The 15,425-nt window shown below is 32.0% G+C and overlaps 2 protein-coding genes and 1 non-coding gene across 4 annotated transcripts; 1 reads left to right on the forward strand and 2 right to left on the reverse strand.

Moving 5' to 3' along the window:
- Positions 1 to 315: 315 nt before the first annotated feature.
- LOC112420601 (U5 spliceosomal RNA) lies at positions 316 to 434 on the reverse strand. Its single transcript, XR_003010772.1, has one exon. It is a non-coding gene; the product is annotated as a U5 spliceosomal RNA (small nuclear RNA).
- A 2,322-nt stretch (positions 435 to 2,756) lies between these two features.
- LOC11442192 (linoleate 13S-lipoxygenase 2-1, chloroplastic) lies at positions 2,757 to 8,431 on the forward strand. 2 transcript variants are annotated; one of them, XM_024779887.2, is made up of 9 exons: positions 2,757 to 3,319; positions 4,220 to 4,485; positions 5,372 to 5,612; positions 5,798 to 6,124; positions 6,234 to 6,319; positions 6,429 to 6,539; positions 6,620 to 6,921; positions 7,005 to 7,271; positions 7,515 to 8,431. In XM_024779887.2, the coding sequence occupies exons 1-9, from the start codon at positions 2,974 to 2,976 to the stop codon at positions 8,272 to 8,274; spliced, it is 2,706 nt and encodes a 901-aa protein (XP_024635655.1). In that variant the 5' UTR covers positions 2,757 to 2,973; the 3' UTR covers positions 8,275 to 8,431. The 2 variants fall into 2 exon arrangements, with proteins under 2 accessions (XP_024635655.1, XP_003601325.2); XM_003601277.4 differs by having other exon boundaries at positions 2,759 to 3,319; positions 4,217 to 4,485.
- Positions 8,432 to 8,580: 149 nt separating this feature from the next.
- LOC25491116 (linoleate 13S-lipoxygenase 2-1, chloroplastic) lies at positions 8,581 to 12,580 on the reverse strand. The gene is made up of 9 exons (XM_013605627.3): positions 12,217 to 12,580; positions 11,704 to 11,972; positions 11,310 to 11,550; positions 10,765 to 11,091; positions 10,555 to 10,640; positions 10,351 to 10,461; positions 9,964 to 10,265; positions 9,611 to 9,877; positions 8,581 to 9,474 (listed from the first exon to the last, which is right to left on the reverse strand). The coding sequence occupies exons 1-9, from the start codon at positions 12,563 to 12,565 to the stop codon at positions 8,715 to 8,717; spliced, it is 2,712 nt and encodes a 903-aa protein (XP_013461081.2). The 5' UTR covers positions 12,566 to 12,580; the 3' UTR covers positions 8,581 to 8,714.
- Between the last annotated feature and the right edge of the window lie 2,845 nt (positions 12,581 to 15,425).

Raw genomic sequence — 15,425 nt, forward strand, 5'->3', positions numbered from 1 at the left:
TTGGTGTTTCGGTGACCTTTTGATGTCATCTGGGATTGTTTTGAATGATAATGTTCATTGGATAACTTTTCATAGTTGATATGATTTTGGTTATTTGTGGTAGATTAATGAGTGACTTACCACTTAATTGTGTGTGAGTTTAATTTTAATGATTTACCACTTCATCTAATTAGACAAAAAAAAAAATATACAACTAATGCTGTTGCTCATGGTATCAAATAAAAGAGCATATATAAAATAGTACCATCAATTCATATGGCCAAAGAAACAGCATGCTTCAAAGAGATGTTGAGAAAATTTAAATTAATATTGTAGAGCCCTCGATATAGAGAGCTCTTTAAAAAATAAGTGTATGCTGCTATAAGTGATACGCATATGGTATTTTTTTAGTAAAAGACGAAATAATAGTTTGCTATGTGCTCATCACACGGCTTCATGATTTTCCTTCAAAGAGAGTTATTTCTTTTTATAACGTTAACAACTTATTTTCATATGTAAACTGGTGGATGTGGGCTTTATATACAAGAACATAGACACACACACTACAATGCCAAACCCTTCTGTTTCTTTCTCCACAAGTTTGACACTACAATACCAAAAGGGTTAGTGGAAACATGACATCTACATTCTGCAAGACAAAAGTTTGATCTGATACGTTTACTCTTCTTACCGGTCACCTGCTAGAAATTACTTCCATGCACTTTGTTCATGTAACAAAAGGGAATGGGCAAATTACAATTATTCTGTTTTCTGTACGTTTTTGTAATGACTGATTTTTCTTTTGCATGTCAATTATCAATTAATATCGTGTAAAATAAAGATAGTGATTCAATTGAAAAACTTTTGATAAAGATAGAGATTAGTTTGAAATAAGGGTTTCGTGAACGAGTGCTCCTTTAAGCATTAAGGAGAAACTATTTCATAAAAAAAATCAAATGTTTTAATTTCCAATGCATTGATTACAATTTTTTTTTTATAAAAAAGTTACACCCTCCGTCCTTCAATAGATGACGTATTTGACAATATACATTATTGACTTAACATATTTTGACCATATTTTTCTACTAATTCACAAAGATAAATAATATTATGTAAGATGTTGTTGGATTCGTCTCGATGAATACTTTTAAAATATTAAATTTTCATAATATTTTTTAGTAGAAAATTGAAGATATCAAGGATAAAACATATGCATTGGTACGTGTGTCAGAGTCAACTAAATCATCTAATATGAGACGGATGAAGTACCTTTTAAAGGTCTTAAAGAGTACCCTGGGACACTCGTTAACATTTCCCTTAAAAATTAAAAGACCGGCTTACAAATACATGAATCAATTTAGTGGCTTACTCATTGCAACAACTAACATGATAAAGTTCTATTTTTTCAAAGGAGAAATTTTATTCGTAAATTCAAGTATTCTATTTAGCACACAACTAACGGTTATGAATGTTCTTAAATATAAATCAATTTATTTATTCAACTTGCTTTTTTCAAAATCAATTATAGACCTTTAAATAATGAGATAATATCAATTTGATTCGTTGACACCAAATCTTAGCCATTTAATATGTTTAATCCAAATGTCCTAATTATTGTGAAATTAACTCACTTGTGTGTCTATATTTTTTGGTAAAGTAGTTTAGTCCTGAAGCTCACACATGTTGTTAAATGTGGAGAAGTGGGGTGTAAGGGATTCAAATCCGCTACCCCTACATATATTATGCAATGTCCCTACCAACTGAGCTAAGTTTACGGGACACGTGTGTGTCTATCTAGCAAGGCACACTAGATTTGTTTTTGGCAGATTTACTAAAATTCAACTTTTTTTTTTTTTTTTTAACAATACTAAAATTCAACCTTTTTGACAAGATACTAAAATTCAACTTGAAAGCTATGTTGACAATTTTTTATGCAAAATTCATGAAATCGTTAGCAAATAGAAACAGGATTATAAGTCTAGGAACTGGGTTTATAAATCAATTGATTGGCTTGTAAATCATTAAAGCAAATACATATTTGAATTCATGATGCATCAATATATAAAATCAACTTTTATGATTATAGCAAATTAGAAAACCTTTTGAATTAAATTGTGTGGTAGTCAATGATCGATGTACATAGAAATTAATTGTGGTTGTCTTTGTTGGATATGAATAAGGAGTGGCGGGATTTGAGATCATTGATAAGAAAAAGACGCTTTTATTGTTGTTCTTTCAAGCTTTGTTGGTAAGCGTAGAGAAGAAAGAGCGAGTGTCCATATTAGGGGATCAGATGAAGAAAGGTTCATTGAGTTAATTTCACAATAATTAGGACCCTTTGTTTAAACATATTAATGGCTAAGATTTGATGTCAACGGATCTTATATCTTAGACAATAGTAGTATATCTTAAATTTTATTGTTAGATGCAAAGTGTAACTCTCTGCCTAACTTATTTCAATCGGTAACGTTGTGTGAACGTGCTTTAAATGTTCGCCAAACTGTCCAAAAGACAACAACACTTTTATATTTTTGAAGGATGCTTTAAAGACAACTTAATTATTCTGAAATGTGGTCTTCTACATTTTTTTAGTATTTTCTTTATAAAGTAGAAAACGTGGCCCATGTGCAAGTCTAGCCTAAAAAGGAAAGAAACGAAAGTGTTTAGGACAAACCATTCAATATGAAAATGACACATGAATTGCTAAGAAGATTAGAAGAGATATCGTGAGCAAAAAGTTTCCACCATTGCTAGCCAAAAATAATATCCGTACAGATAGATTTTATTGACGATATAGATATGTAGATAACCTACCAATTGAAGAATTATTGTGGCTACTAGCTAGCCAGCATTATATATCTTCACGTGTTTATAAGTTAGGCAAATTAAATTGTCCATGATAGCTGTTGTTCTTCCCTAATATAGATAGTAAATCAAATTAATATATTGTGATCAATACCAACCAACCATATAATATTATATCTTGGTTGAAATATGACACATTTGTTGAAGAAGCCACATGTTCATCAATCATTCATCACTAATAGTGCAATATTCTCTCATTCATATAAATGGATGCAAAATATTTCTCACAACAATAGTACTAATTCGTTCTTGAAATCTTCTTTAGGTAAAAAGGTTTGTGTAAGAAGGTGTGGTTCTAGTTGTATAAGAGTAGTGATGGCAAAAGGAAGCAGCAGTGATACCAAATCTCATCATAATGTAAAAGCTTTAGTGAGTGTGAAGGAAAGTGATGGTGGCCTCATCAAGAATATTGTCACTGGTATTGTTGGTAACAAACATTTAATTTTGGAGTTAGTCAGTGCTGAGCTTGATCCAAGTAAGTTTATGAGATTAATTTTAATTAATTGTATCTGTAAAAAAAATTATACCGTTGATAAATCATAATTATTCATGCTTGTTACTTTAGAAATAGTTATAATTAACGTTAACGTTTTCAATGATCTTAATCATTTGAATCAAAAGTTTATGTAACATAAATTAAGAGTTCAATGGACATATATATAGTGTCTGGCCCTATGGGAGCCCTCCATCTTTCAACGTCACAACTTCATTATCAGTTGCAAACGTGCTAAAAAAAACTATTAGTAACAAAAGTGGAGTGTCATAAACTAAACAATTGAGTTCAAATGGTTAATGAACTTCCTTAAAGAAAGAATAATTTAGAAGAATCTGAGTTTAATTTATGGGTGAAACAATTCTTGGTCAAACTATCTTTACATCAGTGCCCGAACTTCATATTACTAACACCTATTCACCTAAGAACCTGAGAGTCAACGCTAAAAAAAAGAGTGAAATAACAAAGTAGTATATTTTTATGAGATGATTTTTTAATACCTTTAAAAAATTTACACCAATTTAACATCCTTTATTCTCTCTCTATATCTCTTCATCACCTTCCTATCACATCTCTCTATCTATCTGATCTCTATATCACTTAAGAATAACAAAGTTTATTTATACTTTGTGATCTCTATATCACCTTCCAATGACAATGCATATCTTTTAAATCCATAAATTAAATAACAAGTTTATTTATCTATTGATTTATCTATGATGATGAAAAATGACAGCCATAAATTATTTATTTATTATTAGAAATAGTTTTTGATAGAATATATTATTACAAATATAAAGTCGTCAAAATAGATTTTTTTCCTTTTATAAATTGACTTTGATTCTCTTTTTATTTCCCCTCAACCTTATTTGCATGAAGAAGCAAACTCCAAGGGAGAGACAATAAAAGGAACCGCACACGAAACTGAGAAAAAAGAAAACGAGGTGCAATATGAGGCAACATTTGAGGTACCAGTAGATTTTGGAAATGTGGGTGCTGTTTTGGTTGAGAATGAGCATGACAAAGAGATATTTCTAAAGAACATAGTCCTTGATGGTTTCCCTGATGGCCCTGTCCACCTTACTTGTCAATCATGGATTCAGCCTAAGCATGATACTCCTACAAAGAGAGTTTTCTTCACTAACAAGGTAATAATGTTAATCAAATAGGTCTTCCTCACTAGCACACTCCTCTATATGATGAAGTGCACGTAGGTCGCACTAAATTTTGTTGGGACCCACATAATTTGGTAGGATTCATTAATTGCAGTCACATGTCATCAAAACATCGACGATTACCTGATCTCGCACTAATGGTTTAAAACTGTAAATTTAATTTTTATCGTGTAATTTAAAAAATAGAGTTTGAATTACGAGCGTGACTGCGTCAAATTGTTAACTCCAGCAGATCTAGATTCATGTTGGAATGTGTGTTTGTAACATTATTATTATGCTTGTTATTTTATTAGTTGAGAAGTTGAACCCATGAATTTCTTATTAGTAAACTCTTAAGCAAGCAAGTCAGAGTTCGATTACCGACTCTTGTGTAGGGAGAAAATTCGGTTAGGATGAGAGGACCCACCTTGTGTGTTCAATATGTTTGTGACAAATATTCTTTACCGCTAAATAAGGGTGGAAATTCCATACCTATATTGTGGTAATCCAAAAAAACTATCAAGTCATTGTTGATAGACTAGTTGATTTCTATTAAGCAGAAAATTATTTAACCCAACATTAGAAACACATAAGAAAAACTTTCAATTTAATTTCTTCACATTGACCTAGTCAGTCCCAACTATATCCTTGTTGAGGCATGACTCACGAGGAGAGCCTTACGGTACCGGGGATCATCACATTGACCTTTGAGTTTGCTCAAAACTTTAAGGCATTAGACATATGGCTCATTTCACTTGTGAGATTGTTATCACACTTGATATACTGACAATCCGTATATAGTTGCATCTTGCATATCTCATTTTTTGTTTACATGACCTAATTTAATTTGTATGTTATTTTTCATGCATGGAATTAACAGATGTATTTACCATCACAAACACCAAGTGGATTAAGAAAGCTGAGAGAAGATGAGCTAATAGAATTAAGAGGAAATGGAGAAGGAGAGCGTAAGAAATCAGACAGAATCTATGATTATGATGTCTACAATGATCTTGGAGATCCTGACATAACCACTGACCTCAAAAGACCTGTTCTTGGTGGCACCAAACAATATCCATATCCTAGACGCTGTCGCACCGGTCGAAAGCATTCTGATACAGGTTATCTATTCTCAATGCTTATATATCTTTTTCTGAAGAATGCTCATAATATTACTTATACTTTATCAATATTTAACTTTGATTCTTCAAGCAATAACTTTGATTGCATATATTTTTCTTACTTGGTATAATTGTGGAGATATTTCAAGATATATATGTTTATAGCACAATATTTGTTTATGCAGACCCACTATATGAAGAAAGGAGTACTTTAGACTTCTATGTTCCTCGTGACGAGGCATTTGCTGAAACAAAGCAGACACAATTCAATACTTCTGCCGTATCTTTAGGCTTGACTACAATTATTCAATCCTTAGACGCAATAGTCACTGATATAAATCTTGGGTTTGCTAACTTTGAAGACATAGAAGCAATTTACAAAGAAGGATTTCAGTTACCAAATCTTGAATCCAATGACTCAAATTTTCTCCAAAAACTCATTCCGAAGTTTTTTAAGCATGCTAACGATAGCCAAAATGTTGTGCGCTTTGATACCCCGGAACCATACAAGAGTAAGTTATATTATATAAATGAGATTTATTTGATATATACTTAACTGTCATGAAATGAAAAATCTTTTCTGGTTTCTCATCAACGTGAATATGTGCCTTGGAATTGTAGGGGATAGATTCTTTTGGTTTTCAGATGTGGAGTTTGCCAGAGAGACTTTGGCTGGTGCCAACCCATATAGCATCCAATTGGTTAAGGCATGGACATTGCTACAAATTAATATTCATTTTACTCCTTTCACAATAACTTATATATATGTGCAATAATTTTCATAGTTTTTTCTTTTATTTTTCGTTCATTTGATAGGAATGGCCTTTGAAAAGTAAATTAGATCCCCAAATCTATGGTTCACCAGAATCAGCAATTACTAGAGAGATCATTGAGTCACAAATGACAAATTATAGCACAGTTGAAGAGGTACCAAGAGCAACAATGTTTTTTTTACTAAATTAATGATGTATAATGCTGAAAAGAAATTGTTTAATTCAATACTACAGGCTATTAAAGAGAAGAAGTTGTTCATGCTAGACTATCATGATTTTTACTTACCATATGTAAGCAAAGTGAGAGAGATTGAGGGAACAACATTGTATGGATCAAGAACACTATTCTTCCTCACTAGTGAAGGCATTTTGAAGCCACTAGCTATTGAGCTTACTAGACCACCTATTGATGGCAAGTCACAGTGGAAGCAAGTCTTCACACCTAATTCTGATTCCACCAATATCTGGCTTTGGAGGCTTGCCAAAGCTCATGTTCTTGTTCATGATTCTGGTCATCATGAACTTATAAGCCATTGGTGAGTACCAATTAGGTTGTATGAGATGTTATGTCAAGCTTATAACTAGTACTAACTTAGTAATATGTTAATTCTGTTTGCAGGCTAAGAACTCATTGTGTTGTCGAACCTATTATAATTGCAACACACAGACAACTCAGTTCCATACATCCAATATTTAGATTATTGCATCCACATCTGAGATATACCATGGAAATCAATAAAGTTGCGCGTGAAGTACTCATTAATGCAAGTGGGCTCCTTGAAATATCATTCTTTTCGAAAAAGTATACCATGGAGTTAAGCTCTGTGGCATATGATAAGCTTTGGCAATTTGATTTGCAAGCACTTCCAAATGATCTTATCAATAGGTAATGTTTATATAGATGCTGAATATAATGCTATGAAGCACTAAATCAGACACCAGATAGGGCACTGACATGTCGACAATCACAATAATTTGAGAAAATGAAAGTAATTGAATGTAAACATGTGTAGATTTCGGACACAGAGATGTGTCGGTGCTACATAGATATTATGTCTGTTTGTGTTTCCTTCATTTTGAAAAGCACATTGAATATTAACTTGCTCATGTAATTGTTATTTTTTTTAAGAGGAATGGCTGTGGAAGATCCTAATGCACAACATGGAGTGAAGCTAATAATTGAAGACTACCCTTTTGCCAATGATGGTCTTCTAATATGGGATGCAATTAAACAATGGGTCACAGAATATGTCAATCATTACTATCCAAGCTCAGAGACTATAGAATCTGATCAAGAGCTCCAAGCATGGTGGACAGAAATTCGAACAGTGGGACATGCGGACAAATCTGAAGAACCATGGTGGCCAAATCTCAAAACACAAAATGATCTTATTAACATCATTACCACTATAGCTTGGACAGCATCTGCTCATCATTCAGCTGTGAACTTTACACAATATGCTTATATAGGCTTTTTCCCTAATAGACCAACCATTGCTAGAAAGAAAATGCCTACAGAAGACCCTACTAAGGAAGAATGGGAAAAATTTATGAACCATCCAGAGCAAACACTTTTGGAATGTTTTCCATCACAAATTCAAGCAACCTTATTTATGATTGTTATGAGCATATTATCGGAACATTCACCCGATGAAGAGTACATTGGACAAAAAATAGAGCCATCTTGGGGTGAGAATTCAACTATAAAGGCAGCTTTTGAAAAGTTACAAAGGAGATTGAATGAAATTGAAGGTATTATAGACTCAAGGAATGAAGATAGGAATATGAAGAATAGACATGGAGCTGGTATTGTGCCTTATGAGTCCTTAAAGCCATTTTCAGGGCCTGGAGTCACTGGAAAAGGAGTCCCATACAGCATATCCATTTAAACCTAGTGTGGTACTTTAAGCTTGAATAGTAGTACAAGAGTTCATCATATCTTAAGCTACATTTTCTATGTGGTAGATTTGTATTGCACTATAATAAATTCATATCAATAATTCACTTTGTTCATTTGATAAAGAATAAAGGTTCAAGTTATATACATTTATCATTGATAATTTTTTGTTTGGTAATTAAACACAGCTAGAATCTACCAAAAACAAATAAAACACCAGCCAGAAACGTGGTAGTGTTGTTGTACCCAAGAAGATAGTTCGTCCATGATTTTTTTAACAAATTATTCATCATACCAATAAAAACAATACCATCAAAGAGATTCATGAAAACATTACTTAAAAATAACAACAGAAGTAATTGTGGAAATGTGATATATAGGACTTATTGTTGTAGTACAATTAATGCAACATGTGTGATTCATGATTGATTACTAAATAGATATGCTATATGGAACTCCTTTTCCAGTGACTCCAGGTCCTGAAAATGGTTTCATTAGCTCATATGGCACTATCCCAGCTCCATTCCTATTTTTGAAATTACTATTTGCATTTCTTGAGTCTATTATAACTTCAATTTCCTTCAATCTCCCATTAAACCTTTCAAATGCTACCTTTATAGCTGGATTCTCAGCCCATGATGGTTCAATGAGTTGTCCCAAGTACTCTTCATCTGGTGAATGATATGATAATAAGTTCAAAATGGTCATCACTAAGGTTGCTTGAATTTGTGAAGGGAAACACTCCAAAAGTGTTTGCTCAGGCTTGTTCAGAAATTTCTCCCATTCTTCCTTTGTAGGGTCTTCTGTAGGCATGTTGTTTCTAGCAATTGTTGGTCTATTAGGAAAATAGCCTCCATAAGCATATTGTGCGAAGTTTGTTGCTGAATGATGTGCAGATGCTACCCAAGCTATAGTGGTGATGATGTCAATGAGGTCTTTTTGTGTTTTCAGATTTGGCCACCATGGTTCTTCTGATTTGTCGCCGTGGCCTTTTGTTCGAACTTCTGTCCACCATGCTTGAAGCTCTTGATCAGATTCTATGATGCTTGGATTTGGATAGTAATGATTGACATAATCTGTCACCCATTGTTTGATTGCATCCCATATGAGAAGACCATCATTGGCAAAAGGGTAGTCTTCAATTGCTAGCTTTAGTCCATGTTGTGCACTAGGATCTTCCACAGCCATTCCTCTAAAAGAATAACAATTTGCATCAGAAAATTTGATATAGTGACGACAGAAATTTAGGGAGGAAAATGTTAAATCCGTCTATAATTAGTGACGAGTTTTTATTTTTTCCTAGTATATATGATATGTATAGACTTTACCTATGGAGAAGATCATTTGGTAGTCCCTGCAAATCAAATTGCCAAAGCTTATCATAAGCCACAGAACTTAATTCCATTGAATACTTTTTAGTAAAGAATGTGCTTTCAATGACTCCATATGAACTAATAAGAATCTCGCGTCCAAGTGCGTTTATCTGCAAGGTATATCTGAGATGTGGATGCAGTAACTTGTAGACTGGATGCATGGTGCTAAGTTGCCTATTTGTTGCAATCACAAATGGTTCTACAACACAGTGAGTCCTCAACCTATAAAAATCAGCAACATGTACACAGTTAGAACTACTTCATATACTCACTAGACTCATGGTAAAAAATAATATGAATCTACTCACCAGTGGCTTATAAGTTCATGGTAACCAGTATCATGAGCAAGAACATGAGCTTTTGCAAGCCTCCAAAGCCAAAGATTGGTAGAATCAGAAGCAGGAGTGAAGATTTGTTTCCATTGTGGTTTGTCACCAATAATTGGTCTAGTGAGCTCAATGACTAGCGGCTTCAATGTGCCTTGTTTGGTGAGGAAGAACAATGTTCTTGATCCATACAGTGTAGTATTCTTCATTTCCCTCACTTTGCTTACATATGGTAAATATAGATCATGGTAGTCTAGTACAAACAATTTCTTCTCTTGAATGGCCTGCATATACTCAAATTAAAAATTATTAATCATAACATAATTTAAGATTCTAAATGTAATTAATAAAATCATTGATGCTTAGCACCTCTTCAACTGTGGTATAACCAATTATCTGCGACTCGACAACTTCTTTCGTGATAGCTGATTCTGGTGGACCATAAATTTGGGATTCTAATTTACTTCTCAGAGGCCATTCCTACATAACATAATGATATTATTATTATTTTTTGAACAAGGCATAGATTATATTATTATAAAAGTAATACAAAATATTTGTAACAATTATTGCCTTGACTAATTGGATGCTATTTGGGTTGACCCCTGCCAAAGTCTCCCTAGCAAATTCCTCATCTGATAGCCAAAAAAATTTGTCTCCTGCAATTCAGAAGTTCCCAACTCAAATAACTTGTAAAACAAGTAATATAATAAATATTTGATTGATTATTGTTAACAATTTTAAAAAGAAGCACTTATATCATATAATCATAAATTTTCTTACTTTTAAGTGCTTCTGGGGTATCAAAGCGCAAAAGGTTTTGGCTATCATGAGCAACTTTAATCAACCTGGGAATGGCTTTTTGGAGCAATGTTAAATTATTGGATCCAAGAGATGATGGTAATGGAAATCCTTGTTTGTAAAGTTCGTCTATGTCTTCAAAGCTGTCAAATCCAAGATTTATGTCAGTGAGAATTGTGTCCAAGGATTGCAAAATTGTTTTTACTCCTGAGGACGCTGTGGTTGTGTTGAATTGTATGTCCTTTATCTCAGCAAACGCCTCATCACGAGGAACATAGAAATCCGAATCTCTCGTTTCATATGATGGATCTATATAACGGATGAAATAAAATTGTGTGTTATATATACATGCTAAGTTGCTTAAATGTTCAAAATCAAAGAATGTACAAACTATATGATAACTTTTTTTCATGAGAATACTTTATATGTTATAAATTAGAGAAAGGAACATGAGAAATTAATTGATCAAAATTATTTAGGCATTATTTATATATGCTGGACAACTAGAATTACATATAATAGATAACCTGTATTAGAATGCTTTCGACCGGTACGACAACGTCTTGGATACGGATATTGTTTGGTGCCACCAAGAACAGGTCTTTTGAGTTTAATGTTGGTCTCAGGATCTCCAAGATCATTGTAGACATCATAGTCATAAATTCTATCAGAGCTTTTTTTTTCTCCTTCTCCATTACCTCTTAATTCTATTAGCTCATCTTCTCTAAGCTTTCTTAATCCACTTGGTGTTTGTGATGGTAAATACATCTGTTAATTAATTTCATGAATCAATGAAAATAGCATACAAATTAAATTTGGTCAAGTAAATAAAATTGGATTATTAATTCTTCCATGTATATATAAAACTTAAATTAACTTATATATAACATAATGATTATACTATTTGATTAACATTATTACCTTGTTAGTGAAGAAAACTCTCTTTGTAGGAGTATCATGCTTAGGCTGAATCCATGATTGACAAGTAAGGTGGACAGGGCCATCAGGGAAACCATCAAGGACTATGTTCTTTAGAAATATCTCTTTGTCATGCTCATTCTCAACCAAAACAGCACCCACATTTCCAAAATCTACTGGTAACTCAAATGTTGCCTCATATTGCACCTCGTTTTCTTTTTTCTCAGTTTCGTGCGCTTTTCCTTTTATTGTCTCTTTCTTCGAGTTTGTTCCTTCATTCGTATAATATTAAATAAATGTGAGGTCTAGGTTGCCTTCGAAGAATTGCGTTCAAATGTGACAATTTAAGTTTTGACATGATTTGACAATTTACTAGTAACAATGAATGGTGCTGTGCTCCAGAGTTTTGTATACATACATATTCATATTTTATAAACAAAATGTTATTAAAAGATAAATAAACCATGGTTTTGATGTTACTGCAAAGGACAATGGAAGCAATAAAATGAAACTTACTTGGATCAAGTTCAGCACTAACAAGCTCCAAAACCAAGTGTTTGTTACCAACAATACCAGTAACAATATTCTTTATGAGACCACCATCACTTTGCTTCAACGTCACTAAAGCTTTCACATTATGAGATTTGGTCTCATTGCTACTTTTTGTTGCCATCACAATGGAAGGACAAACAACCTTTTTACTTGTACTAATACTAATACTACTTAGAGACAAAGAAGATTTCAAGAACCAGTTACTTTTGCTGTAGCAACTATGAGAATATTTTCTCCTTATATAGGAAGGTAAAGATGCATTGTTAATGGTGTATGGTCGATGAACATGTGGTTTCTTTAACAACAGCGTCATAGTTTAATACATAAATTGGTTTATACAAGTTATCTTATAATGCATTTATTAGGGTTGGAGACCTGCCAAGGGGGACTCATTAATCGTGGCCTATATGTTGAGCAACAAGAGATAGAGTAATTCTTAGGGGAACTATTCAATTAAATTGTTTGACGTTTTTGCAAATAATGTTGAAAAGCAAGCATAATTAGGTGAAGTCTTAATGTCATATTTGATTGGAGATTTCTTATAGGAATATTGTTCTTACTCATTAAGGATTCACATTTAATTTCTTAAGGCCAAAGCTGTGTGTTTTGCTAGTTTGAGGTTTGAGATTTTTACACGTTGTATTTTTCTAAAACAAATTAATATGTACAATTCAATATTACAACTTGACTTCATAAACTAACGTGTCTTTTCACTTCAAAAAGATAAAAAAAAAAAAAAAAAACTAACGTGTCTTTCCTCTTTGCCACTTTAATTGCATCATAACTCAGCCCCTTTCCAAACAGTCTAGGTGAATCTTTTTTTTTTGACAAGAGTCTAGGTGAATCTTATTTAGTGTACGTTTGATTATCCGGTGATTAAATTATCCGGTGATTAAAATTAATCTTTGATAATTTGATTTTGCAATTTTACTTAAAATGAGTTGATTGTAAATTATATTATGTTTAAACATGTTTAAGTAAAAGTAAGTTGGACAATAAATATCAATGTTAAATTTAGGTTTAGATCTCACAAGTACAAATGCTTCATATTAGAATCAATTTTACTCGAAATCAATTAAACATGTCAAAAATAATCTTACATCTTTGAAATTAATTTTGTCTGCTTTAAATGTGAAACCCTACATAAATGTAGAAAAATGGGGTATAATGAATTCGAATTTATTAGGCACAACATATCAAACATATCTACCATTTGAGTTGTGTTTACACGACACATTCAAGTTTTTCCCAATTGCATATCACACTTTTTTTTTATATTCAGACCCATATTTTCAAGATTTTATCCATAGGTAAGGCTTATAGTTATACATATCATATTACCATGATATTCTTTACTAAAATGTTTGAATTAAGCTCATTTATATGTTTTATCAAAAATAACTATTCATTTGAATGTATACACTTTTTTATACCATTCTCCGTTTTGAATAAAAGTTGTTGAACTAATTAGCACATGCACGCTGGCAATGGGTAAAAATCAATGTACCAAAAGAGTTGTTCAAAAGTAGGTATACACTAAAAACTTTAGTTATAGAGCTCTCCATTTATTTTTTATTTTTTTAGAAACAAAGAGGATCAGTACACACTTGCCAAATAGGCAGAAAAGAAGATTAATACCAATAGCATCATTGGGAGGGACGAATTCAGAAATTTGTTAGGCGGGGGATAGCAAAATTAATTTTAAATAATACATATTTTAAAAATATATCGTATTCACTCCAATTTTAAATATAAGCAAATAATATATAAATAAGCGGAAAAATTGCACTCATCATTCATTAACTTAGGGAGGTGTATTGGATTGAGATTTCAAAGGATTTTAAAAGATTTTTTTGTTTTATAAAAGTCTTGTGATATTCAATCAAGATTTTTAAGGAATGTAAAACATTCTTGTGGTATTCAATTAAGATTTTCAAGATTTTTTAATGAGTCCAATCAAATCCAGTGGTATTCAATTGAGATTTTGCATAACTTAAAAATTGTCTACTGGTATTCAAAACTCTACGGATTTTAATGGATTGTTGTGAGTAATGGATTTTGTGAGATTGTTTAGTGTAAAATGCACCTGCTAACAATCTCACACCTAGCATTGAGACTTTTCTATCTCCCACACATAGCCTTGAGATTTTGTAATACTCTTCCAAATTATTATTATTATTATTATTATTATTGTTGAAATCATCATGCCTCTAACTTGCACTTTTCTTAACATAACTTTTACGTTCATTAAAAAAAAAAGAATTTATTGTATAATTTTGTGGTTAATTTACCATCTACCTATAATATCAAATTATTATAAAAATCAAAACTTTACGTTCATTGGTATTATAATAATTTTTCTACTTGCATTTTTCTACCTGTAACATGCATTTTTCAATCAAATTATTATAATCAATAAACTAACATAACTTATTTTTAGGTCTATTTATTTTGATATTATATGTCCAGAATTTTTAAGATCAATCAACCTGCTAGTAGTATTTTATCTAATAGTCTTTTTTTGAAGAAATATTACACTCATTGATTCAATGTTTTTTTTCGGTTGATTTATAACTGTACTTTTGTTTTTGAGATTTTTTGGTCTGCATTGTATCTTTAAATTTATTGACCCTTTTAAAATCTTTAAAATCCTTTAAAATCTATATCATGAATCCATTAAAATCTTGCAAAGAATCTTGATCGTAAAAAGTCTTTCAAAAAAAATCTTTTAAAATCCAACAAAGTCTTTTAAAATCTTCAAGATTTTTTCTATCAAAACAATCTGTTAAAATCTCAATCCAATACACCACCCTTAATTTCAGATAACAAAAATAGCATGAAAAAAAAAAAAATAAAGACAAAATCGTTCTCTGAAATTAAGTTAAGAGACAACGAGAGTAATTTTGCCTATATAAATTTAGACAAAATACCAATATATTATTGCTTGTATTTAATGTAAGAAGAAGTATACATTAATTGAAGAGATTATATGAAAGATTTAACTAGGGATGACAATGGGTAGGGTACTATAATATTCATCCTCATATCCGCGTTTGTAAAAAATGACTGTATCCGTGCCCGTACCCTCGTGGGCAACAATTTTAGTGTCCTTCCCCAGACCCTATGGGCACTTAAGTGCCCATACCCGCACTCATTACCCACACTTTAGCCAT

This window comes from Medicago truncatula, chromosome 3, assembly GCF_003473485.1.
Source record: "Medicago truncatula cultivar Jemalong A17 chromosome 3, MtrunA17r5.0-ANR, whole genome shotgun sequence".
Classification (NCBI taxonomy): domain Eukaryota; kingdom Viridiplantae; phylum Streptophyta; class Magnoliopsida; order Fabales; family Fabaceae; genus Medicago; species Medicago truncatula.

Coding starts and splice junctions, on each gene's coding strand:
- LOC11442192 (XM_003601277.4), top strand. CDS start 2,974: ATGACACATTTGTTGAAGAAGCCACATGTTCATCAATCATTCATCACT. Junction 6,125..6,233: donor TACCCCGGAACCATACAAGA/GTAAGTTATATT, acceptor TTGGAATTGTAG/GGGATAGATTCTTTTGGTTT. Junction 6,320..6,428: donor ATAGCATCCAATTGGTTAAG/GCATGGACATTG, acceptor TTCATTTGATAG/GAATGGCCTTTGAAAAGTAA.
- LOC25491116 (XM_013605627.3), bottom strand. CDS start 12,565: ATGACGCTGTTGTTAAAGAAACCACATGTTCATCGACCATACACCATT. Junction 11,551..11,703: donor GAGTTTTCTTCACTAACAAG/GTAATAATGTTA, acceptor ATTAATTAACAG/ATGTATTTACCATCACAAAC. Junction 10,266..10,350: donor GTTATACCACAGTTGAAGAG/GTGCTAAGCATC, acceptor GAGTATATGCAG/GCCATTCAAGAGAAGAAATT.